This window comes from Anarrhichthys ocellatus, unplaced genomic scaffold (genome assembly GCF_004355925.1).
Source record: "Anarrhichthys ocellatus isolate YVR2014 unplaced genomic scaffold, GSC_Weel_1.0 scaffold3, whole genome shotgun sequence".
Classification (NCBI taxonomy): domain Eukaryota; kingdom Metazoa; phylum Chordata; class Actinopteri; order Perciformes; family Anarhichadidae; genus Anarrhichthys; species Anarrhichthys ocellatus.
The window spans coordinates 11,095,200-11,120,451 of record NW_022280033.1 but is presented as its reverse complement, the minus strand read 5'-3'; the positions used below and the strand labels follow the sequence as shown (position 1 = coordinate 11,120,451).

The window sequence follows — 25,252 nt, the reverse complement described above, 5'->3', positions numbered from 1 at the left end:
TGTCAGTGCTTGATCAATACCGTATACTATAGCATTACATTACATACATTATAACAACTCTCTAGAGCAGTGATTCTTAACCATGGGGCCGCGAGCGCCACCTAGAGGGCCGCAAAAAACTTTGTTTTGCAGCTGTGGACCGCGAGGGCCGCGGGACCGCATAGGTTATCAATTGAAGACACCAGAGATGTTACAGTTCTCCATGAGACGCTCAGTTACAATATAGCTTCCCACCACCTGGTGGCGGTAATGCGTCAGTCAGTTGTTTAACAAGCTCCAATAAGCAGAAGAAGACACTCAGCTAGCCGCTAGCCTGTAGCGAAAGTTATGGAGTTTTTAAAAAGAACAAAATAAAGACAACAGTGGTGCCCCCCCCCCCCAAAAGTCTAAATGTGTGCGCAAGTACAATCCTGACTTTCTTAAGTCCGGCTTTGTGAACGGAGGCAACGAGGCAGAGCCGAGGGCTCAGTGTGTGGAATGTGGGCTAATGCTATCAAACGAAGCACTGAAGCCTTCGAAACTAAAGCGACACCTGGCGACGAAACATCCAACGCTCGTGGGAAAGCATGTTGGGCTTCTTGTTGTGTATGCAGGTTTACATACACATGATAAATAAATGTCTTTGTGATCATCACATTGTATCATCTCATGTATTTGACAAGGGTTTTGCCTGTTCAACTCCGCGAGGACGCCGGCGTCCTAGATCCCCTCTCCTTCCGTTCCTACGGCTTGCTTGCGCAATCTACGTCACAAAACATGGCCGTGTTTGGTATCCCAGCATGCCCAAAATCCTCATCTTTGCAAAGAAATCATCGATTTTCTTTCATTTCTTATGGATTTGTCACAAAAGGAGCCCAAACACACACTGTCCAAATTCGCCATAACCGCTGCAAGTCGGATCTTGCAAGCATGTCGACGGAAAAAGACACATTACAGACCCGACAATGTGCTAGCGGATGTTACCATGGAGCTAGTGGCTTCAGAAAACGCTAGTCCTTATAGTAGAAACCTTATTTCCCACTTCTATAAGCCGTCAACCAACGTATAACCTTGCGTAACTGAGCTACCCGCATACTCGATCGTGCGCTCGGTCGCAGCCATTACGCACAGCAAGTCCGCTACTCACACACCACGTCTTCGACGATATATACATAGCTTTTGCAAAGGCTAAAAATAAAAGGAAAATAATATATCAAAATATAAAGGGAGAAACACCTTTAGTGTGTCAGAATATCATTTGGTTACCATGTGTCCATTTGGGTCTCCAAATATCCTTTTAGAGCTCCGCCTGGATCTCTTCATGGAAGAAACACTGTAGAATGGTCATACTTTGTCCAATCTTCTTCAAATTTGAGGCAGCTGTTCACTGATAGTGTAGTTACAGCCCTATACCTGTACAGATACAGCCACAGGCAGTTATTTATACTGAAAGATACTTTTTTATTTTATGCGGACAAAATCTTCAATTTTTACTGACTCCAAATGCCTCCGTTTCTGTATGACCTACAGGTTTTCTGACATTTTTGATGCATATAGTCAGTGGTTCAGAAGCTACGGCCATTTTAATTTGGGGTATGTCATTTTAGGCAGTTGTGCTCCAAAATAGGGGTGGAGTTGAACAGGTAACAATATAGTTATTGAATACAAATCAAACCAAGAGTGAGAATGTCGGTTTATGTAGGTAGGTAGGTTTAACCCGAACCATTGTGTTTTCCTAGAGCTAGCCAAATAGTTTTTAGCCTAAACCTAAGTGGCGCCAAGGGGTACCCAATGCGTTACAAAGTGACACCAAAGGGTCCTGACCAAGCATCCATATGCGACCTGTCACGACCCGGCTCAAAAGGCCGCAACATGAGGGAGACAAGACGAGTTAAGTAATAAATAGACATTTATTTAAAGTACAAACTAACAGACCTAGACTAAACAAAAACAAATAAACAGCCAGGTCCTCCGCACCAGCATATATGGTGTCCACAGTTTTTCAAGGTTAGGTAACGTTAGGTAAGCTCTTCCAGCTCCGCTGCTTCACTGACTGCCTCCGGCGGTCCAACAGCTCTGGTCCGGTCCAACTGGCTCCGCCGCTTCACCGACTGCCTCTTGCACTTCAACAGCTCCAACCAGCTCCGGTGGCCTCACCGACTCTCTCCGGCGCTCCTTCAGCTCCGGTCCAAAGGACGAGATGATCAGTAGCCTCCAGCAGCTGGTCCCGGAACGCAGTCCAACGCCAGCAGAGCTCTTCCACGCTGTCCTCAATGAAGCAGTTTTTGACTTATTGTAGTGACCGTTGCTGCTGATGAAGGTTGTTTTGAAGTGGCATTTATGAATTTATGGTCGACACTCATTCAACCTTTTCCTCCGTTTCTATTGTGCTCAAACACAGCCGGTCTAATAGCGGATCCTAGTGGCCTAGAATTTATTTTCTACTCTGTAATTTTCTTCTTCAGGAGTTAGAGAGGTTGCATTTTTACCTCAAGGATTGCACATTACTACATTAAGTGCTTTTTATACTGCCAAACACTATCATCCATCTTAAACTGGCTGCAGATGTATTAAAACCCTTTTGTTTGGGGGGGGGGTCATTTTAGAAAACGTCGTAACTACTAAACATAGTCAGTTATGTGTGAGAGTGTACATCTTAAGTTAGGATTTGATGAAAGTCTTTTTAGGGCCTGTTGAGTACACACAGTACACTGTGTACAGAAGTACTGTGAGAGGAACTGAGGAGAATGTGATTTTCATTGAATTCGAGCACTACAGTGTCACAGGGCTGCTGGTCGAGATTATTTTTGAGGGAATTCTTCTGTTAGAGTGCTGACAGAGAAATCTTTTAGGAAGCCCAGTAACGTGAGCTCTACCTCATCTGACTCGGCCATTCCCTCCACCCCGCACTCCCTCCGCTTGTTGATTATTTATTGTTAAACATGTAAACATGTGAAAATATGTTTGTCTACAGGGCTACAGATTTTATACGCATTCTGCTGTTTACACTGTGTGTCTGTTTTTCAGGTGATGTTTGTCTGGAGGAGAAGCCAGCAGAGCTTTCAGCAAGCCACCGGAGCTTTGAGCCAGCCCCCCCGCCTCTGCCTCCACCTCCTACTCCTCCTCCCTCTCCTACTCCTACTCCTCCAATGGAGCTGTGGCAGAGGTGGGGGAGGGAGTTGCTGGCGATGGTGTGGGCCCAGCTGCTGGTGGAGGTAAGCCGCCAGCTGGTGCAGTTCATAAGGGGGACAGCTGGAGCGACTGGTGCAGAGGGTGATCCATTTGTTCCCATTTGGATAATGTTGGGCCCCCAATAATAATTGTTATATGTGAATGGCGCTCTGGAGTTTTTTAGTTCACTCTCACCGCTGCAATTTTTGGATTTAAGGACCGCAGGAGGAGTTTGATTAATAAATAAAGGGCTTTAGTATTCATATTCATTTAGGATTCTTGTTTCCATCTCTTTCTTTCTCACTTAGCTTTGAATTTTGTTGATTTTCTTTAGTTTCCCCGAACTCTCTCTGTTAGTGAATAGTCGTCAGCCAAATGGGTGGGCCCAAGGATGATCACAATCGCACTTCCTCCCTCAGTTAATAGGACCTGTAACCACTTAGCCAGCTCGTGTCTGTCCGTCGCCGGCAAGGGTCCTCTCAGTTCGCGCATCCACAGCTGAGGGCCCCTTGTTCCACTTTTGTTCGTTTCAAACAAAAGGCCTCCTATTTGTTTATTACTTATTATTTTTTGATGAATTAAAACATTTTGATAAGAAATACATTTTAATAAATTAAATAAAAAATATTTTTTAATAAAAACAAATAAATAATTAAAATAATTTTTTTTATTAATTGAAAATTAAATTGAGAAAGCGTGCAGGGGCACCGCGCGCTACATGGTGCCCGAACAGGGACCTGAGAGAAAGTAGGCCCTAAACACTAAAAACGATAGATATAACTTTGTTGTGTAAAATAGGGGAACAGATTTTTTCTCTCAGGTTAAACTACAAGAATCCTCCTGAGGAGAAAAGAAAAAGTGATGCACAACCAGCGAAATCAAGCTGAGGTGATTTATTGAACTCTGCCAGAAGAGGTAAAACAGACAATTCCCCGACAGGTGCTCGTAACGGTCATACGCCAGAACCGGTAGTCAAGCAAAAAAGAGTCTTACTATTCTGCCCTATCTACATTAGGAATTGGTACCATGGGTCGAGGCTGTCAATAATCCTATAAAAAACTTGGCCGGCCCTTTCACAGGAGAAGGAGTCGTCCAGTTAAAACAGGACAATAAGACAGACCCTCAGAGTTAAAAAACCAGACCAGGTAAGATAGGAAACCATTTAAACTAAGAGTACTTCACGGGAGGGCGTTTAAGTGAATTTAGTGGACAGTAAATATTAATTGCTGCGCATAGGTTTAAAGGGTACCTAGCTTGTTGAAACATAAGCCAGGCAAGAGTGTACTATTTAAAACAAAAAGTATAGCTTCCTCCCCCGTCTAAAAACAGTTGTATCCGACAGCGAACCCTGTAACACTGTGAAAGTCTAGTTGAGTCGGCCACTCAAATGCCAGTAGGACTGAGGGACTGAAGAGGCGAAAAAGGCAAAACCCTGCCCTATCAATATATTGTTTGATTATATTACTGGTATATAATTAGAGGGTCAATATGTTGTCCGTAATAATATTACTGTTATATTATTGCATGGCTTGATTGTATGGCTTGATTGTTATATGATTATAGCATTTAGCAGAGACCTGAGAAAAAGTAGGCCCTAAACACTAAAAACGATGTATAAATAAATTTGTTGTGTAAAATAGGGGAGCAGATTTTTTCTCTCAGGTTAAAATCAAAATAGTGTGTGGTAGTATTACAGTGGTATTGCTGCATTGTTTCTGATTTTATTACCGTTATATAATAATAGTATTTTGAAAAATGGAGGATGAGAGAACCGAATGGGGTTCAGATGTAGGACATAATCCTCCAGGGGGATTATATACACCACACGCTGCGGAACCACGGAGGACATTGGGTCCAGATCCCCGTGAGTACACAGACCCAGAAGAAGAAGAAGAAAGAAACATTCCTTTATTAGTCCCACAGTGGGGAAATTATTCTCTGCATTTGACCCATCCCTGTATATATAAGGAGCAGTGGGCTGCCAATGACAGGCGCCTGGGGAGCAGTTAGGGGTACAGTGTCTTGCTAACAGACACTTGAACACAGGACACGGTGTAGCCGAGGATTGAACCGGTGACCTGTCGGTTGGTGGACAACCCTCTCCACCCCGTAAGCCACGGTCGCCCCCAAAAGGGGTAGTTATTAACTACCCAGGTAGTTATTGTAGGGACTTGAGGAGAGCCCTAGAGCCCAGCGCTCCGCTGCCATATAATGATGAGGGCACAGCCACTCTATTCTCCCCGAGGAGTAATGAGACGAGCACCATGCCACCCACCCCCCGCCATGGGTTCACACAACTGGAAATCAGAGGACTGGTAGTCGGCATAGGCCAGCTGACAGTATCCCCGAATGCCACACGACCTCAGCAGACCCCCAAAACCCCGAGTAGACAGCGAAACCTTCAAAAATATGACTCAGGGAGAGAAGGATATGCTGAAAAAACAACGAAAGGAGTGGGATCAAAAATACCTGACCCCGCGGCCCGTCCGTCATTCGAACTTCTCAAAACACGCAGATGGGAAAATTAGGGAAAGTTTTATGCAGATTTCAAAGGTGAACCCTATAGATTAGACACAGGTGCAGATATTTCAATTCAACCACATGGAAAAGAGACAGGCAACAAAATCTTAGTAGAACTAGCCGATGGCACTCCTAAACTGTTAAATGAGCCCAGAAAAATTAATTGCTGTAAAAGACTTACCCCTCTGTAAAAAGGTAAGCATACCTTATGGAGGTTGACGTTGAAATTCAGATAAAGAACAAGTAAATAAATCTGATCTGTTCGATAAACAAAAGCTGGAAAATATTCTCAAAAGGGGAAGTTATGCTAAATTTAAAAATGATATAGGCTATGTACCTGAATACACCCACTCGATTAGAGGTGGTATGCCACCCAGGCAATCTCAATACTCTATAAAACCAGAGGTAAAAAAGGAATTAGACCAAACTATAGATGAATTAGAAAAACTAGAAATCATCGCGAAAGTTCAAAATCCTGTTCAGAAAAAAAAATAAATAGGAAGCTGCGAAGGAACTGCGCAAACCGCCGAGGTGACAGCTATTTTAGAAGGTCTCTTGTCTGCAAAAAAGAAAAACATCTCGAGACTAAGGCTGGTAACTGATAGTGATTATTGTTTCAAGGCAGGAACGCAGGAGCTAGAATAATGGAAGCAAAGAGACTTCACTAATGAAGAAGGAGCCCATTGATGTATGAAGTGATTTTGGTCATGCTACACTTATCAATAGTAAAGCTATTGATTATTATTTTCAATAAATATTCACTAAAATTAATCAAAATCATATTTTTTCAAAATAACACTTGTAGTACAACAAAGAGGAGCCCATTGATGTGTGAAGTGATTTTTGTTACATTACATTGCATGACAGTGAAGCTATTGAATATTGTTGTAGTAGGTATTTTCCACATTGCACTTTGTAGACGGTCCCTGCGCACTCGTCTCGCAGCCGGCCGCTCATTGAGACCAATGCAGATTGTCCAGCTCGGAGGAGTCCCTAAGACGGCCCGTTTTAATTAAATTAAGGTTGTAGCTTGTTGTCTACCTCACTACGGTTACAGGGAGGTATCGTTTGTATTTTAGCAACGTTTCGTTAACGATTTATTGAACCGGGAAGTCCGAATCTGTCAATATATATTTATCATTTATTTTTGGACAGTAGTTTAGGTTATCAAGTTTACGATCGCACCAGCATATATGGTGTCCACAGTTTTTCAAGGTTAGGTAACGTTAGGTAAGCTCATCCAGTTTAAACTGGCTGCAGATGTATTAAAACCCTTTTGTTTGGGGGGGGGGGTTATTCTAGCGGTGTCTTTTTTGTCTTTGGCTAAAAGGCTATTTTGTTTTGTGCCGTGTGAGGTGTTACGATATTAGCATGTGTGACTAAATGAACTCCAATCTTTATTTAATGTATAACCACTCCGAGGAGCCCATGGCGAGCATCGTTTGTTTTACAGCATCATATTCTTGTAGCATTTATGCAAGTTTTTTCTTTTCTTTTGAACCCAGACACTGAATTTGATTGGTTTCTTTTGTTGTTTTTCATTTCTAATGTTTCATTCTCACATCATTTTTTTCAAATAACGCGTCAACACTTCACAACATATCAGATTCCACCAAATATATGCCTTACTACTGTATTATAAAATGCTTTACTGTATACCAATAAAGCACGCAGTTCTGTTGATTTGACTTGCCTCTTTGATTTGTTTATTTTTAACAATAAAAGCACAAAAAAGAAATGGTGTCCTCCAGTTTTACAGAAAATGAGGCAAAGTGCAATCTAGTGCACCTTACACACTCGTGTGCATCTAAACAATGTCGCATCCTCGTCGCCACGATGAAAACGACTTTTAATCATTTTCAACTTTCGAAAAAGAGGAAAGTTGAAGAGTCTAGAATGCAGCCGTATAACGACACACAGCATCAGGAGAGACAGACGGGTACAAATGAAGGAAAAAATACCTTTGGTTCCTAAGAAGGAGACCTTGGGCTAGATCAGGCATGTCCAAAGTCCGGCCCGCGGGCCAATCACGGCCCGAGGTCAGATTTTATATGGCCCGCACCTTCTGTCTTAAAATGCGTTATTTATGGCCCGCCAGCACAGTCAAAACGGAATGAATAAATCATACAAATTCAACATGCAATTCCTCTTTTTACCTCATGGTGGCAGCACCACTCTGTAACTGTCTGGCTGTTTGAAATTGGCTCTGACCCTTGACCTGTCATGTTACGGCAAGTAAAAAAAGGAAAGTCGATAATGAGGGCCGCCGCTTCCAGGAGAGGTGGAGATCGCAATATTTTTTTCACCGAAAACCGAAACAACTGTCTGCCTAATTAGTCATGATACTGTTGCCTTGTTTAAGCAATATAATGTAAACTAAAGAGACGCTACGAGACCAAACATGCTAATGCTACAACAAGCTATCAGAGAGCGACCGTACTAGAAAAGTGAAGCAACTCCAAGATAACTTGGCCACACAGCAGCGGTCCTTTTCACATGAAAACATCATCAAAGTAAGCTACCAAGTGGCCATGCTAACTGCTAAACATGACAAACCTTTTACGGAAGGTGAGTTTATCAAAGACTGTGTTATGAAAATAGCAGAAAACATAATTTCCCCGAGAAGAAGACAGAGTTTGCTAATGTTTACCTGGCTCGTAACACTGAAGAGCTATCATCAGATACTAAGAGACAACTTGATTTTTTTTGTTAGCCTGTTTCATGTGTGTTGAACTTAAATGTGAGACAACTTTCCATTACCCTCACTCAGTCATATTTAAGATTGTCTTGAGGTGAGAATATTGATCGGTTTCTATGTAATTACCTTTTAGATGGCTTGTTCTTTGTGTTATCTGACTTTCAAGATGTGAAAGAAAGGCAGAATAGTTGAGATTTGTTCATACATGAATGCTTACATTTGGTTACATTGCTATTTGCTGTCATTGAAAATAAAATGATTAAATAACAATGTATGTATAGGCTACTTGTATGTTTAAAATAATGTCAGCAGGGACTGTTGACCCCTGGGCATTTTCACATTATCAAATCTGGCCCTCTTTGAAAAAAGTTTGGACACCCCTGTGGTAAAGTAACAATGTCAGGAAGTAAAGTGACTTTTTTTATCAACCTGACAAAATTACGTTCTTGTGGGAAGAAAAGAAAAGAAAAGGCAACACTGTAGCTTCTTTACATTCTAATAGAATGTAAAGAAGTTGCATTGTATCAGAATGTAACTTCTTTACATTCTAATAGAATGTAAAGAAGCTACAGTGTATAGAATGATTCTATTGAAGTTATTCCTTTTTTAAATGTTTTAGACGAGTCACTAATCACTTTAAAATAGTTATTATAGCTGCTTACATTTGGTTACATTGCTATTTGCTGTCGTTGAAAATAAAATGATTAAATAACAACGTATGTATAGGCTACTTGTATTGTTTAAAATAATGTCAGCAGGGACTGTTGGCCCTTGGGCATTTTCACATTATCAAATCTGGCCCTCTTTGAAAACAGTTTGGACACCCCTGGGCTAGACGTACAGTATTATCTCAGGTGGAGTTCAAATACACACATTTAGAAAATTAAAAATGTGTTAGAAAAACATATTAGAATGAACAGGGAAGTTGATAAAGTTAAGCACAAAGGTAGAGGGTAGTGTGCTGCAACAGGGTAGCTCATGTTTTTGCATCTTATCTTCCATAGTATTTGCAACAAGGGCACGAAATAATATAAATAACGCCTCTTGTGGTGCAAGAGATGACCCTTAATGTGGACTTTCCTACTGCTGCATTGTGAAGGAGCTTTCTGTCTGTACAAACATCACTTAAAATGGTTCTTGTATAGAGGATGATGGTGGATGGTTTAAACAAACACAGGACTTTCACCCAGCAGACTGCTGTTCATGTACCAAGAGAAGTTAAGTCAAATTTGACTTATTTGAAAGAAATACTTCACCCACAAAAAGATCTTTTGTATATCAATTACTCACTTCATGAAAAAAATAAAAAGAATCTTGCATTCCTCCATGGTGAAAGATGAATGAAACAACTGAGAAAAGTCTTGATGAATTCAATTAAAATGCTGTGTCTAACACCAGCAAAACTAAAAACAAAACATTTTAAACACTGGAAAACCTCAATAGCAACATTTTTTATGGGGGGGGGTCTCTAAAACCACAAGAGTCACTTGCAATTGTCTGTTTGTGGACCTAAATAGACCCTGCACGTAAGTACAGTACATAAAGTATGTTAGGTCAAGGACATTATGCAAAGTACGTTTGGTAGAGTACATGACGTAATGTAATGTATGTGACATAGAGAACTACAGTTCTTTCTTCCCCTGAGTCAAGTAGATCGTGGTAGGACTGAATGAAGTCAGTTATTATGTCCCTCTTTTTTTTAGATTTTAAATTAGTACCTTGATCTGTTTAAACCACTTTTGGGAGACCAAACAATGAAAATTATATTCAACCAATGATCAACCAATGATTTTATTCCAGCACTCTATTATATATATATATATATATATACTTTTTATAGTGCTGGAATAAAATCATTGGTTGATTCACATTTTGTATTAATAAACTGAATGTAGTTCAGTCTGTAGTCTTAATTCTTGGGTTTAAATAATTCTTGGGTTTAAATTGAAAAAGGAAGGCAGACTGCCACGTGCAGCGCCTCATTTGGATGTGTCTGACGCTTTTGGAGCTTAACTTCCCTACGTTTCTCCTACAAATGGGCCTTGAGCTTGTTTGGAGGTTCTAGCAGGGGAGCGCAGCTACTGGTACACCGAAGGATGGACGTCCGCCGGAGGGGACCTCGTCCTCTTCCACCGAGCGCGGGGCTTCGGGAGGGACACACATGGAGCGGTGAGGGAGGAAGGGGACACCCGCCTAGCCAGCCAGATCAGCCGAATAAACCCTAGCGATCAATGGGGTGACAGATGTCGCAGCCAGATCGCCCTCACATCCGAATAGGCTAAGCGCTACGTGATATATATATCAGCTAGAACAGTCGTACAATGTACGGTCATGGTGTCGGGTATCGACCAAATGTATATAGTATGTATATAGTTCAGCCTTAGTGCGTAAGTCATGGTTTCAAACGTAAAATACATCGATACTTCAAACTAGCAGTAAAAGTAGAACGAACACGGCCAGTTAGTATTTTACCCATGATGCAATATGTTAATGAGCCATGTTTGTATTGGCCAGAACCAACCAATCACAGACGTGAATGTTTTTTCCACCTTTATCTTTTTTTTCCTTCGACAATAGGACTTAACCGTATCTTTGACTGCTCACAGCATCGTTGGCAGTGCACACAGGTATAATTTAAGACATGTTATCTCAGTTACCACGCTTTGCTAACCTTACGTGCATTTGTTTTCAGTAATATGTGATGTTTACTCTGTCTATTTTTAGTTTTTAGATACTAAATATCACACGTCCAACACTAAAGCCATGGCTGGAAAAGTTGTGCTGCACTACTTCAATGGGAGAGGGAAAATGGAGTCAATCCGTTGGCTTTTGACTGTTGCAGAAGTCGAGGTAAGTGATACTAATCTGGAACTTTTGCTGTCTTTTAACAACCCTAACCCCCCCCCCCTGAATGTGCCCTAAATCTGTTATGTAATCTCATGTTCACAGTTTGATGAGGTTTATCTGACAACTCGTGAGCAGTATGAAAAACTCCTGAGTGGTGAGTTTGTTTCAAAAAAAGGTGGTTTAATTAAAGCTGAATTCAACATTCGGCCTGTTTTCATGTCACATGTTTGCTTTTTCAGTTTGAGGCCAATGTCTAAACCCACTTGACCTGCAGTCATAGTTATAATCTACAAGGGTGTGCCGCTCTTCATACTTCTGATGCTTTATGTTCTCTGCAGATGGAGATCTCATGTTTGAACAGGTTCCTCTGGTGGAAATTGATGGCATGAAGCTGATTCAGTCAAAAGCAATCTTGAATTACATCGCAGAGAAGTACAGTCTTCATGGAAAGGATCTCAAAGACCGAGTCGCGTATGGTCCATTTCTTAAAAAGTGTAATCATGAGTGTCTTCTGTAACATGTGATTTCAGTGGATGAATGTGTCACGGTGTATGCTTCCCCTCAGGATCAACATGTACTCAGAGGGACTGATGGATCTCATGGAAATGATAATGATGTTGGCCTTCACTGCAGATACAAAGGCACAACTGGATACCATTCAAACTAAAGCAACAAAACGCTACCTTCCTGTGTTCGAAAAGGTACCGCCATGCTTACTGCACATAATATATGAAATGGCATGTTCTAGAAACTGATTCCTCTTAGTTAAAAACCCTAAAGATGGAAAATTGAGCTGTTGAGGATTATATATATATATATATATATATATATATATATATATATATATATATTTAAAAAAACACAATAGTGTGTGTCTTTGATGAACATCTCAGGCGCTGAATGGGCCCAGCTACCTGGTGGGAAGTAAGATAAGCTGTGCAGATGTGCAGCTGCTTGAATGCACCCTGATGTTGGAGGAGAAGTTTCCTGAAATCCTCGCAAAGTTTCCCAACATCAAGGTACATGTGACATAGTATATAAGACTGGATGTACAAAAGAACAAAAAGATAACTTGTTCTGATACAATCTCAGTATTTTGTTAATAAGAACAAAAATACACTGATTACCGAATGCTCTGTTAAAGAATAACTTTGTGTTTCCCTCCAGTCTTTCCAGGGCAGGATGAGCGAAATTCCCACCATCAAAAAGTTCCTGCAGCCAGGCAGCAAGAGGAAGCACCAGCCTGATGAAACCTATGTGAAGACCATCAAGGTGGTGTTCAACCTACCGACGAAGTAAACTTTGCACATTCCTCACACGGGCAGTGTGAATGATTCATTATCCAAGCTCAGCATGTGCTACATTCGGATCAAGTATGTGCTGGTTTGTGTTTAGAATACTAATACACCATCCATTGGAACTCTAATTAGCTGGAATATATGTAATCATTTTTTCACTACAAGTGATTCAATGTAAAGGTTCTACTAAATAAATGATTAATTTCTGAGGAACATTTGATAAATTGTGTTTATGTTCTGGTTATTCATTTACAGAATTTGGATTATATCCACACCATGTACATGAAAACAAAAGCATTATCTCAAGAATCACATTTGTTCTGATTAGTTTTGATAATACTGTATTACAAAAATCAAACATCAATAGTTTTTAAAAGTTAGACGTAGCATGAGAGCAGTCGATAATACACGTTTTATTCTTTAAACTTGTCCCTATCTTTCCAGTGACTTCAATATTTGAGATAACTAACCGTGACAGTATTAGCAGCCGGCAAAAATAAAGTTGTAGTGTATACAGTAAACCACCTGCTAACACAAACTATTGCACCCACAAAGCTCATGTTACATCTGTTAATCCCAATTCAGGAGATTTACATTCATGCACATACAAAAAAAAAAAGCAGTTTATTTATACAAGATTACCAATACAGATAACCTAAGTTAACCTTAAATCTGTTAAAACACTCACTGGCAGTTTTGCAAAGTTTTTTTGGTCACAGAAGAGTTAAATTACCAAACAAAGCAGAAGGCTTGTTTTAGTATGCAAACTGGGAACGCTGTTTCCTTTAAAACAAGGCTTGCTCAATGAGAGACAGAGAGACCCTCAGTCTGGTCCAGTCACACAACGAGGAGCAGCAACAGTCGAAACACCATCAACAAACTGTAGGAGAAAGACAGCAAATCAAAAATTAATAACAAGTAATAGCCCGTTACATAATTCGACAATGCGTTTGCTCAACTTAGCCTCTGACCTTAGCCCTGCCATGATGCCAGCGGGCATTAGTTTGCCAGATTTCTTGTATCTCATTCCCATCACGAGTGAGAGGACCCCCGAGGTGACTGAAGAAAGAAAAAAACACCATGACATGGCATAAATTCTATGACTCATGAAGTGGTTGAAAATCAACACAATGAAAAGAGCTTAGTCATACTTACGCAATGAGACCTTGATGTCTTTTGGGTCATAGGAGACGTTATATGCACCATAAGCAGATAACCAACCAAAGACTAACCCAGCCATCAGGGACATGACGCTGCCTGTAGGGACACAGACAACACACGTGGTGATAATCAGGCTTAATTAGTTCATCAGGTGACACAGTTTGTGTTGAGCCGTCTGCAAAAAATGGAAAGATTTCAACCTTTTCTCTTGTAGCCCATAAATCCCCCAAAGGCGATGGCTGCAGCATAGCCAAATCCAATCCAGTCCACAGCCATAACAAAGCTGCACAAATGCACAGGAGTACAGCTCAGGGTGAGAGGTATGTTTGGTATTCATGTTGAACTAGGACTGTAAATAGCAAGGCTTACACACAAAAATCAAAACACAGGTTTTCTCACGTTAAGATAATTCAAATCTAAAAATGAAGTATTTTCGAGACTATTTAGTCGCCACAAACGAGTCACACGCTAATACGATTTCAACACCAGCAAGTGTATCTCTTCCTAAACACTTTAAGCGCAATAGTACTTGTACTTTAATCCTTGTCAGAGTATCTACCCGCGTGAAGTCTGATAAATCCGCTAGGTGTCGCTGTGAGACCTTTAGTGGTTTCAACATCGACAGACAGATCAGCGCCACACGCATATCCTATAATAATGTACTTCATGTGAAGTACGTATTGTTATCATATAATCATTATACATTAAATTCATTCGTTCGGTTAACATTACAAACCTTGCGTCCAAACAAGCAGCAGCGCGAAAAATCGTTTCTTCAATTTATGACTGCACTTCCTTGTTACTGCCCACAAAACGTAATACGCATGCGCCATTTGGTTCGTGCTGTGTTCGTAGACGTTTGATAAAGTGGGAAAGTAGTATTTCAGAACATTAAAACCGGTTGCGTTTCCAAAACCATATTAAAAATATATATTTAAGTCATTTCAATTTAAACAAAGTGTACAATGTATTCATACACACCATCACATTTCCAAGTCCATTTCTCATGTTTGATTAGTTGTCAAACTAGTTTAGTTTTGGTAAATACCTCCAGAATGGTCTTATTTGTGAGTACAGTCTGAAACTCTTCTGTAAAATGACTGAATTCTTCAGTTTTCTACCAAAGACTTTCTATAATTGTATCTGCAGGGATTGTCAGACCCACATCATTGTGCAAAAAGTAGCTACAATACATTGGTGGGAGGAAGACAGCAAATAGTGCAAAAACCTTTTGTTTAAATAATCCGCCCACAGATGGGTACATAAAAATGCCATGCAAAAGTATTCACCCCTATTTTGTTGCATTAAAACATGGAATTAAAATGGATTTTGTTTTTTATGTAATGGACTTACACAAAATATTTTAATAATATACAAAAATTGGTGATGCAAAATTAAAAGAAAGAAACTTAGTGTGCAGTAAAAAAAAAAAAAAAGGCATCTTAAGTGTACAAGTTTAACTTGGGCAACAATCAGTTTAATTCCATTGGCAACACATTGTGCCAGTATTAGATATACTCTAGTATCAACATTTTAATTTAAGTCACACATTCAGGACAGGAAGACAACAGAAAACTTGACTCTCCCAAAAGAAAACTTTATTTCTCTGACTCCCCCATTTCAAGAAGTTATATACATTAAAGGTTTCATCGTTTAATAATAGTCCTCAAAAAGTGTAAATCAATGCATTCTTCGAGCAAAATAAGCCACTATGAACTGTAGACAATGCGACCACAGGGAGCAGCAGCTCCAGCCTCTACGCAGTCACCTGGTGGAAAAGAGCCGCTGAGGACCAACTCCTCCAAAGAGAAGGCACACAATTTCCAAAATCAGTTGGCATTTAAATACTGTCGACAGAGATTTCCCGATGAGTTAGACTGGTTTTGTCAGAATAAAAATGACTATAAAATTGCTGACAAGTCATTTAAGAACAAGGGAGGATTATTCAAGTGAGGTATTGGATTGACTTGTAAGAACTATGTACTGTACCTTCCACACGAGGGAAACATTTCTCAGACTAACTGTAGACGAGACGGCAAACAAGTAAAGTGACTCGTGGAAAAAAATGCAATGGTTTCATAACGGTAAACAATGGCCATACAGTGCATTCGACAATACAAATGGCTTTGAGTGCACATGAGCCTGTGATATACCGTTAACATGGCTTTGTTAGCTTTTTGCAAGGTAGATACTTTCGTATGAGCTGAAACATGGTATTCAAAGAAACAAATGCATATAAAAGTTATGGATCTGTGAATAAACCATTGTCAAAAGAAGTCAAATTATAATGTATTTAGGCCCCAAAAAAGAAGAGACATTAGGTTTCTTTGTCGTCATCCAGGCTGGCATTAAACGAGTATTGCTCAACTTAAACACATGTAGAACATCACGGTAAATACAGCAGGTTTTGGCAATGATTGACATTTTAAAGGTTAAAGCAATACTTCAATTTCAAACACGCATTCCTCCATTTGAGCTCAAAAGTACAGTAGATTGATTTCTTTTTTTTAAGGATATTAGTAAAACCAAAATCTTGGGTGTTGGGAATAAAAAAAAAAGCTATTTCATATATGCATAAATGAGTTAACAGCTACATTCATTATGATTATATAAAACTAAGATGTCATATGAATATTCATAGTAAACGATGCAGCTGGTGTTAGGTTTATGAGCCCCTACAGAGGACTGCATGCTACTTATTTTTGTTCTACTAATGTAAAACATCACTTTCAATGAGTTAATTGCATAAACCTCCTGACATGGGACTTGGCATGAATGGCATTAGAACCAATGTCAATGAGTCAGTCCACTTAAATAATGAATGATCTCTCATCAGTAGGCTGGTGTGCTGTGTCGGCTACGTACCGTAGCTGGACATGATCAATCCACTTGTTTTCAGAGCACTAAGCACACGTTGCTCTCAAAAATCTCTCATATAAGAGCTTTAAAACTGGCCAATGTTTTATGGGAAAGTGGGCATGCATGAATACTAATTTGCCAAAATCTGATGAATGGGGGAGGGGGGGGTTGGTTTTTTTTTTATTTCATAGTCGATAACTAGGGGGATTTTTCCACCAATTCCACTCATGTTTTCTCAACATTTCAGGCTGCAAATCCAAATAACGCGAGGGAACAAGTAGCACAAAAAAGCGTCACATTTCTCCGTACCTCCGTTCAGCTTTCAGCTCAACATGAATGAGACACGAGGAGTAAATCTCTGAGCCTCTCATCAGATGCCGCTCTGCATCTGGAACACACCTTGTGTTGTTGCGATACAGCAAAGTGGCGACGTGTCTTTTGTGCGTCTCATCGTGGCAGCCGCTGCCCTGTCGGTTAAGGAAAAGCATTGACCCACAGCCAGCCCAGCAGAGTCCCGTACACCCAGGTTCTCATGTACACTTTCCTGCCGGTCTCTGTCAGCAGTAACGGCAGTGTCAGCCCCACCAGGATCACCACTGATGGGAGGGTTTTCGAAAGGTTCAGAGGAGAATGTTTGCCCTCCCCGGGAAACCTGCAGGTTTTGTCTTCATCCTCCGACTCGTAGAAATCCGTCAGCAGCCTTTTGAAAAGACAGATTACTCTCTTAGGAATTCAGCCGGGCTTAGAAAAGCACAAGAGGTGAAACATTGCAAAAGGATGGATCAGGAAAATCTTTGGGTTTTTCTTTTTTAACAGTTGCAGCACAAAAACTGCACCCAAATCACATCGGGGCTTTTTGTTGCCTGGTGGGTGTTAATGTTGGGCTCAGTAGATTACCACTTTCCATCCCCAACAACTATTATTTCAACCACAACTTCTGTGATTCAGTCTATATCAAAAGTCTGGACTAAAAAAAAATTCCCTCTCACGTTTTTTTCCTAACCACCTTTCCTTACCACCTTTCCTTGATCTTGATGGAAAACGTCTTGAGGTCAAGGGAAGATGTGAAGGAGAATTCAGGATTTAAGAAAAGACAACTTCAGCAGATCACAAAACCCAAAACTAGCAATTCATTCATGTGCAATATTAAACGCTTCAATATCAATGTTTCCTATGGGCATAATGTGAATTCAACCGTTCAGTTATAATTTAGCTTTTTACTGTTTAGCTATTGATTATAGACCTTTCTAACAGATGCTTGTTGTTATTGCAGCATCCCTCTTTGCTGATGTACGTCTGTAAATGTCCCCGCCGTGGAACGAAGACTTATCTCATCTTAAATGTGGACACGAGGGGGAAAAATATGACTTCATTACCAAGGTTAAAATTGAAAGGAATATAGGTTGACACTCACAAAGGTGTATATGATAAATATTGAGTTCTTTGATTGAGTTATGGAGAAGAGGTATAAGCGTGTATTTCTTCCTACTCCTTTTCGGACATGTCATTTATGTTTAAGAGAATTAGTTCATCCACAGTTTTCTATATTTACTCAGGTTACTCGTCTTTTTAGAAGCTACGATACACATCTGGGATTAAAACTTGTGGCGTCCAAAAGCAAAACATTAAAAAAAGATCACTGTGGTTTATGTATTGATTGAACATGAATAATTGTTCTCTCTCACTCACACACACACACACACGCGCAAGCGCACTCTTACCGGTCCTTGATTTCAAAGCGCTCGTGCAGCCACCTGCGGAAGAACAGCGGCTCTGGAGGAATTTCCTTTATGTCCACGCGGTCAAAGTGAATGTGGACTCGGGGACATTCTTTGCACAGGAATTCTGTCAAACACAAAAATATAAGAGAGACTAAACAAAAACAGGAAAAGCTTTTCAGCACAACGGCACGTAGAGCAAGCACTTCAAATCAACACGAGGTGACAATGATGGAGTGAAGCCCAGTGACGTGCAACAGATAGTCGGTTAAACTGGTGCAGAATCCGACCGATACGATCACATCTGATCATGAAATCAGGTCGAAGTCGAGTGTAAATGTAGAAAAGTCAGATTTAATATATAAAATACTAAATGTTCAGAGTTTCAACTGAATATTCGTTATTTGTATAATGAGCTACAAACCATTCAGTTTCAGCATCACCTAATACATTTTCCTAAAATAAATGTGAATGTGTCAAGTAAAAATTAAAACTGTCAGAGAACTAAGCAGAGAAAGAAAAGTGTCTGACAAGGTCGGACATAAAAATGTAACCAAGTGTGAACGCTCAACGCTACACGTGCATCCCCAGAGACCTTCAACTTCCTGTTTCCACAACATGCAACATTATCAGGAAACCTGGCACTGCGGACAAAAGAGGAAACTTGATCGAAGTCAGCAGAGAGCACCTCAATCAGCTGCGACACGGATTTAAATCGACCGTCGGACACAATATGTACCGCTTCAATAAACACCGACACATCTTAACGAAAGACGGGTTAGTGTGGACGAAGGCTCAGGAAGAGAGACAAGAACACGCACGAAGAAGCCAAAGTCGGTCCGTCTGAGCTTCGGCTGCAGGTCGTCTGTGTTTGAGCAGAACAATGTTCCAAAAGACACTTTAAAAACAACTTCCTGGAATAGAAGAAGGAAATCAACTCTCTCTGTAGCAACAGACACCTCCTGATCGCAATCCTTTTAATAATAAACTCTAGAACCCCCCCCCCTCGTCTGGACCCCAGGTGTATCAGATGTATTTTTCACTTGCAGGTCTCACAGAACAGATGGCTTTCATTTTAATCTCTGCGCATCTCACAGGCGTAATTCTGACTTGAAGTGATTATTTAGACTTTGACAATACGCAAGTAAACGTAAGGCTGATGCCCAATAAAAAGGCCATAGAATAACTGTCTTGTATGTAGCAATGTAACAATACCAGAGAACAGCACATAATAGGAAGTAATCCCTGCTGAGCTGCAGACCTTTAAAGTCCTACAATTTCAGAAAACTGAGATGTGAGTTTGGACTGTTGTAGCTGCGGTGTGAACGCAGCCTCGAGTCACTTCCACTTCCTTCTGAAATCACTAAAGTCACCTTCACCGCATGAGAGCAGGAAGTGCGTGATGACGGCCAGAATGCTTTTCTATTCTCTGTTCCGTTTGTTAGAAAGACATTAATGTTTATTCCTGACTGAAACAGGATGTTTTTTTAACATTCAAACGAGAGCATGTCGGCACAACCGGCAACACAGAATAATCAAAAAGCCCAAAACATAGTCATGCTGTTTACAGGAAGACGCGACTGTCGATGCTATGTGGTTATTTACACAATGCTGCAGGACTGATGACACGACGCCCGTGTGTTTGTGGATCACTGATCAACAGAAGATAAAGGCAGGCTTTTATGTCCGGAGTTAGAATGCTGCTTGGATCTCTAGAATGGAAAAAGAAAACAATCACATCTCCTGCCTTAATAACTGGTATTCACACAGTTTTCTCAAATCGTAATAAGGCCCACAGGCCTTTGCAGTCATACCCAGTATAATGAGTTTTCTTGTTATTTTGATTGAGTCTCAATATGTAAAATATAGAATAACAACATTGTTTTCACCACGTTACTGTCTGCTACTGTGAATACTGGTGAGACTGCTGGCCTGGCTAACTCCCCTGGAGGTGCACTTCCATACTTATTCCAGCTGCATGTGTCCTGCATAAGTACACACCTAACACAACTGACTTAGGACCAGCTATCCAGGGACAGATCACATTGTGAGAGACCAGCTCAAATGAAGGAAGCTGTTGACCGACCGTCTCTAGTTGCCTGCTCACCTGGCATTGACGGCGCAGGTTTTCTTTGACCCGAGACTTCCAGCGTTCCCTCGTAGGCCACTGTGACGTCATACACCGCGTCCAGGTGGCCCCCCATGGCCTCCAGGGCTATGTGAGAGGCCTTCATTCTGGGTGTCAGAGTGTGCTTCAGGACAGCCAGTCCTATGGAGAGGAACAGATGTAAAACATTATCTATTCAATCAGATCACCTGATTAAGATGCTAGACATACAGTATCGCCAGAGTGAGTGTGGCTGGGAACCTTTGTCCCACGTCATCACCATGTCTCAATAAATAAGGGCTTAAACCCCCTCCAAAATACCTTAAACATAAATACACATATGATGGTAAAAACAGTCATTCTATGTGAATGCTTGTGTGAGTTACGGCACAGCCTGTTCCTCAGTGGATGTGGCAGCACCCTCTGCTCACTAATACCTCACTAATAGCAGATAATGTCATGTGCACATGTTGGCTCTCCAGAGCGATTTGTTTGGGATTAATGGGGGAAGGTGATATTGAGAGCTGTGGTCCACAGATAGGCTTAATCTCTGCAGTTTGTGATGGGACCTAAAGCCCACACAACAGCAGCACAATAATCACGCTGATGCAACGACTGTATTTAGCTGTGAAACTGTAAAGCTGTATGGAAATTTACATTGCAGTTAGATAAAACGACCATTTCAAATCCGATAATTTCACTTCCTCTTGCTACAGAAATAACCGCTTTTCAAACTGATTCTTAGTGAGCAATAAAGTCTCTTATCATAACAGCAGAAAGTCAATTTCGTGCTCAAAACTTTGATCTGCACCAGCTGGAATATGTAATCAGCAGTTTTGGTGGACGCTGACCAATTCCTGGCAACACAACAGTAATCCAGTGACGACAGAGATTAATGCAGTAGTTTAATTTGTATAAAGCTTTACTAATTAATTCTTCAACAAAGGGGTATAAAAAATGTCCAAAAGATTGACTTAATTCACTTTGTTAGAGTTCTGAAGTTTGTAATACATGATCCTAATAATGAACGATGCAAACTTAAGAATTGTATAAATCCATACGCAGCACTTCATGCTCACTAGTCGCACAACAAAACTTTGTCAGCTGTTTTACAGACTGCTGCGTGCTGAATTAGTATGCAGCCGTACAGCAGAAAGTGACTTCTGTCATGTTTGTACCTTCTTTTGTAGCAAAAGCCTGACTGTCAGCGATAACATTCTTGAGCTCTGGATTATACCGGGTTCCTTCTGGGAAGATGACGAGGTACATCTGTGGGGTGAGAAAAAAAAAAAACTGCATGAAAGTCTCCAGTGTTCTTGTCTTTTGAATCTCTAACATTGACAGGACTTGTTGAACAAGAAAAAAGGAAACCAAACACTGTTGTCGTCACCTTGTTCTTTTAAATCAGTTTGGATTGTAACTGAACTGAAATCTGAGTTTTTGGTGATGTAGACTCAAACTACTGCTGTATTTCTTTGTCTTTGTCCCATTTCAGTGACGCCGGATAAAAACATGATAATGGACGTGTAAGGTCAACGATTACAAAGAAGTAGGGCCCTTTTTAAAATCTATCTTAGCTCAAGTACTGAATGAATGTGTATAAGAATCTTTCAGGCTTTTTAGACCATAAGAACATCCTCACACTTGCAAATGATGAACTAATGCAGCAGTTTTTTAAATGCTTCATAACTTATTTGTGAATTACTGGAATAAACAGACAAGTTTAAGAATTAGTTTTAGAGTTGATCAATTTCAGTCGCACAGGAACAAAGATATTTATGTTCAAGTGAACACTAACAAGCTTTATTTTACCACTTTACAACAGAGCTTTCATTGTGCACCTACAGGTCACCAGAACTACTTCTGTCGACACACACACGCGCTAATCCCCCAGTTAAATCCCCAAAAAAGTGATTAAAAAAAAAAAACTCACCCTGTCAACACAATAACACTGCAATTGAACTCTCGTGCATCCAATATCTGATTATCCATTTCAATTCAATGACGCCATCAGATAAACTCTAAGAAACTATTCACAGCTAAATCCTAATTACAAGTAAGGTAAGAAGGATTGTTTTGAAAGACAACGTTTTGTAAGATTATAACAGAAAGCTTTGCAGTGAATTTAGGTGGTGAACATTTAAAAACAAGCTTGTGACGATCAGAAACATGGCAAATAAAGCCCCGCTTGAAGATATGATTTCTCTTTGAAGTCCTTGTTCTCTTTTGAACTGAACTTTTCGTCTTGACCGCGGACAGCACGTCAACCTTAAGAGAGTAAATGTAGTCAAAAGGCGTATTTAGAACATGTATAATGTGTACTTACTGGGACCCCAGATTGACTCTGAGTGAAGAGCTTCTTCTTCATCGCTAGTTCACTGAACTTTGCACTTCGTTTCACGTAGGCTCCTCCATGCTGAAACAGAAAGAGAAGCCGATGAGAACAGCAGTGTGTGTGTGTGTGTGTGTGTGTGTGTGTGTGTGTGTGTGGGGGATGCAATTCGTGTTTAATTCACTTCTCTGCCTCTGTAATTTACAATAACAAATGACATTCAAATACTCACACAGTTGCATTACCTGAGAGAAATACCATCCGTACAGCGGGAGCCACTTGAGTCCATCTTTAAGAACGTATCTGACGTGGCCGAGAGCACTCTGCCTGATGGCGAGCATGTCCGCAATGATCCAGTCGGCTACGAGGAAAACCGTCGGGAGAGATTAGAGATTTACTACAACCTGTGATTCACACTAGACCGAGATTTTAATGTTTAAATGTGTTACCTGTACATTGATGATTGGACACGTAGATCACGTTCTCTTTGTTCTTTGGTATATCTCCATATATAATAATCTACAGAGAGAAAGCATTGGTCAAGCAAAATGTCATCAGTGTGCAAAAGTATTCTACATTAAAGATATCTAAACGGCATCACGGATTTGTTTCTGGTTCAGGCTGATTCAGCCCACCAGCGTAGACTGCAGCTGTTCAATAAACCCAAGACAATTCATTAAAAGGTCCGATACAATCTACTCATGTGGCCTCCAGTTAGTGCGACAGCGCAGACAATTTAATTACACAAAACACCATCACTGTTGTTTCTCTGCAAAGTCTAATAATTGTGCAAGGAGTGCAACAAAAGGAATGCAGACCTTCTCGTCATACATCTGGTTCATCGAGATCTTGTTTATTAGCCTCTGTGTCTAGCACCACTTTACATTTTGTTATTTTAAGAAGGGGGGAAATGCAGACACCTCCAGAAAAGCACTGATCTGCATGTGATACTAGTTTAAGTTCAGAGGCTGACAGGCACAGTCAGTCAGAGGTAGCTGTCACCTGACCGACTGTGTCCCTGTAGTTCTAATAGCAGGATATAGGATTCCCCATCCTCGATACACTCATGGTGACAACACATTGAGTCTAGGGGTTTAACAGATTAACTTTACATTGACATGCAGTATATGTAGGGATCACTCACCTCTACTCCGGTGTAGTTTTCAAAGAAGAACAGCACCATACTCTGGTACATGGAGTACAACCGATCGTCTAACTTGTGATACATTCTCGCTGGTAAAACTGTTGAAAGTAAGCGCCAGGTACCCCATGACAGCAGATAAGCCGGGGCTGTTCCCAGCATGATCGTGGCTGGAAACCAGTACCGCAGCGAGTATGTGTGCACGACCAAGGAGAGCAGCATGGTCCCACCTCTGGCTCCACTAAAGTCACTAGAAAGTGGGCTGCTGGGACTTAGTACCGCTCTGTGAGCACTGCTTTTCAGCTGCAGACCCTATCTCTCCCACACCACAGCTGGCCTACTGTCTGCACACCTGTCCTGACAAGTCAGCATAAGAAAGTAAGAAAGCTGCAGCAAGAGGGGAGTGAGGAGCTAGCCTGCTAAAGCTAATGTTAACCTTGTGTGCAAAATGCAGTTAGGCAAGTCGGCTCACGCGCTAATGTCCACCCATACTGCAATTAATTAAAAAAAAAGAAATAGCTACAGTTATCTGATTAGTTTCAACATCTCAGAAAAAAAATGTTATAACACCAGCTCAACTCTAACAGTGACTTACAGTATAAGTTAAGAGAAAGGGTTAGCCTACTCACTGCTGTTTCAACGTGTTCAGCCAGATAGGAAGTTTTACCTTTAGCTCCATTTGATACAAACTGTATTCTCTGATGTGGATACGACAACAAACTGTAACCCAAACGTCAGCTCGGTCCTTACGAGGCAAAGTATGTTCTATTTACTTCCTTAGTTCTTCATCTTTATCCGGCTAGCTGCTCATAAACTAGCTTCTTGCCGCAAATGTCACACACGCCTCCCAACGTAATGCCACCCTGTGACGTCGCCGGAGCCGATTAGTCAAGTGACGCAGTAGACGCCAGCCAATGGGCGAGAGGCACCGTGAGTTCCATACACTCCGTATTAAAGCGACACAACGCTTTTTTTTAACTCCACGTTTTTCTGCGATTCTCCACAAATGACACATTACCATTTTCAAAACGATGCCATAGTGTTTAGTTATTGTCTGAACAGTCTCGCATCACAATAATAATAAAATAAACAATAAAATATTGATACAATTCTTTATTTTTATTGGGCTTGGCCTGATGAAGTGGCCCAAAAAGTTGGTCGCAAAGACAAAGAGAAGTAAATGTTAAAGCTAAAAACTAATTTCTTCACCTACTATTATACTATATACTTTTTTCCATTATACTTTATGACCCTAACATACAACACGTATTATGCATGTATTACATACTTGAGAAATAGTAACTAAGGTATGTGTGAATAATGCACATTCTCAAGTAAGATTCTAGTACATTTAAAGTATAGTATTAGTATTAGAGTTAATGTGTTACTGTATGACAGTACAAGCTGTGATACATCAGCTT

At 40.6% G+C, this 25,252-nt stretch overlaps 3 protein-coding genes across 3 annotated transcripts; 1 reads left to right on the top strand and 2 right to left on the bottom strand.

The window, feature by feature from the left end:
• Positions 1-10,929: 10,929 nt before the first annotated feature.
• On the top strand, positions 10,930-12,733 carry LOC116399784 (glutathione S-transferase 3-like). The gene is made up of 7 exons (XM_031877188.1): positions 10,930-10,995; positions 11,093-11,218; positions 11,318-11,369; positions 11,554-11,686; positions 11,781-11,916; positions 12,109-12,234; positions 12,383-12,733. Exons 2-7 carry the CDS (start codon positions 11,132-11,134, stop codon positions 12,512-12,514), a joined length of 666 nt encoding a protein of 221 aa, XP_031733048.1. The 5' UTR covers positions 10,930-10,995; positions 11,093-11,131; the 3' UTR covers positions 12,515-12,733.
• Positions 12,725-14,482, bottom strand: tmem14a (transmembrane protein 14A). Its single transcript, XM_031877201.1, has 5 exons — positions 14,411-14,482; positions 13,875-13,957; positions 13,669-13,770; positions 13,485-13,572; positions 12,725-13,393 (listed from the first exon to the last, which is right to left on the bottom strand). Exons 2-5 carry the CDS (start codon positions 13,948-13,950, stop codon positions 13,351-13,353), a joined length of 309 nt encoding a protein of 102 aa, XP_031733061.1. The 5' UTR covers positions 13,951-13,957; positions 14,411-14,482; the 3' UTR covers positions 12,725-13,350.
• A 651-nt stretch (positions 14,483-15,133) lies between these two features.
• Positions 15,134-24,670, bottom strand: agpat5 (1-acylglycerol-3-phosphate O-acyltransferase 5 (lysophosphatidic acid acyltransferase, epsilon)). The gene is made up of 8 exons (XM_031876270.1): positions 23,835-24,670; positions 23,140-23,209; positions 22,936-23,051; positions 22,685-22,774; positions 21,537-21,627; positions 20,359-20,520; positions 18,255-18,378; positions 15,134-17,233 (listed from the first exon to the last, which is right to left on the bottom strand). The coding sequence occupies exons 1-8, from the start codon at positions 24,051-24,053 to the stop codon at positions 17,008-17,010; spliced, it is 1,098 nt and encodes a 365-aa protein (XP_031732130.1). The 5' UTR covers positions 24,054-24,670; the 3' UTR covers positions 15,134-17,007.
• Positions 24,671-25,252: the final 582 nt, after the last annotated feature.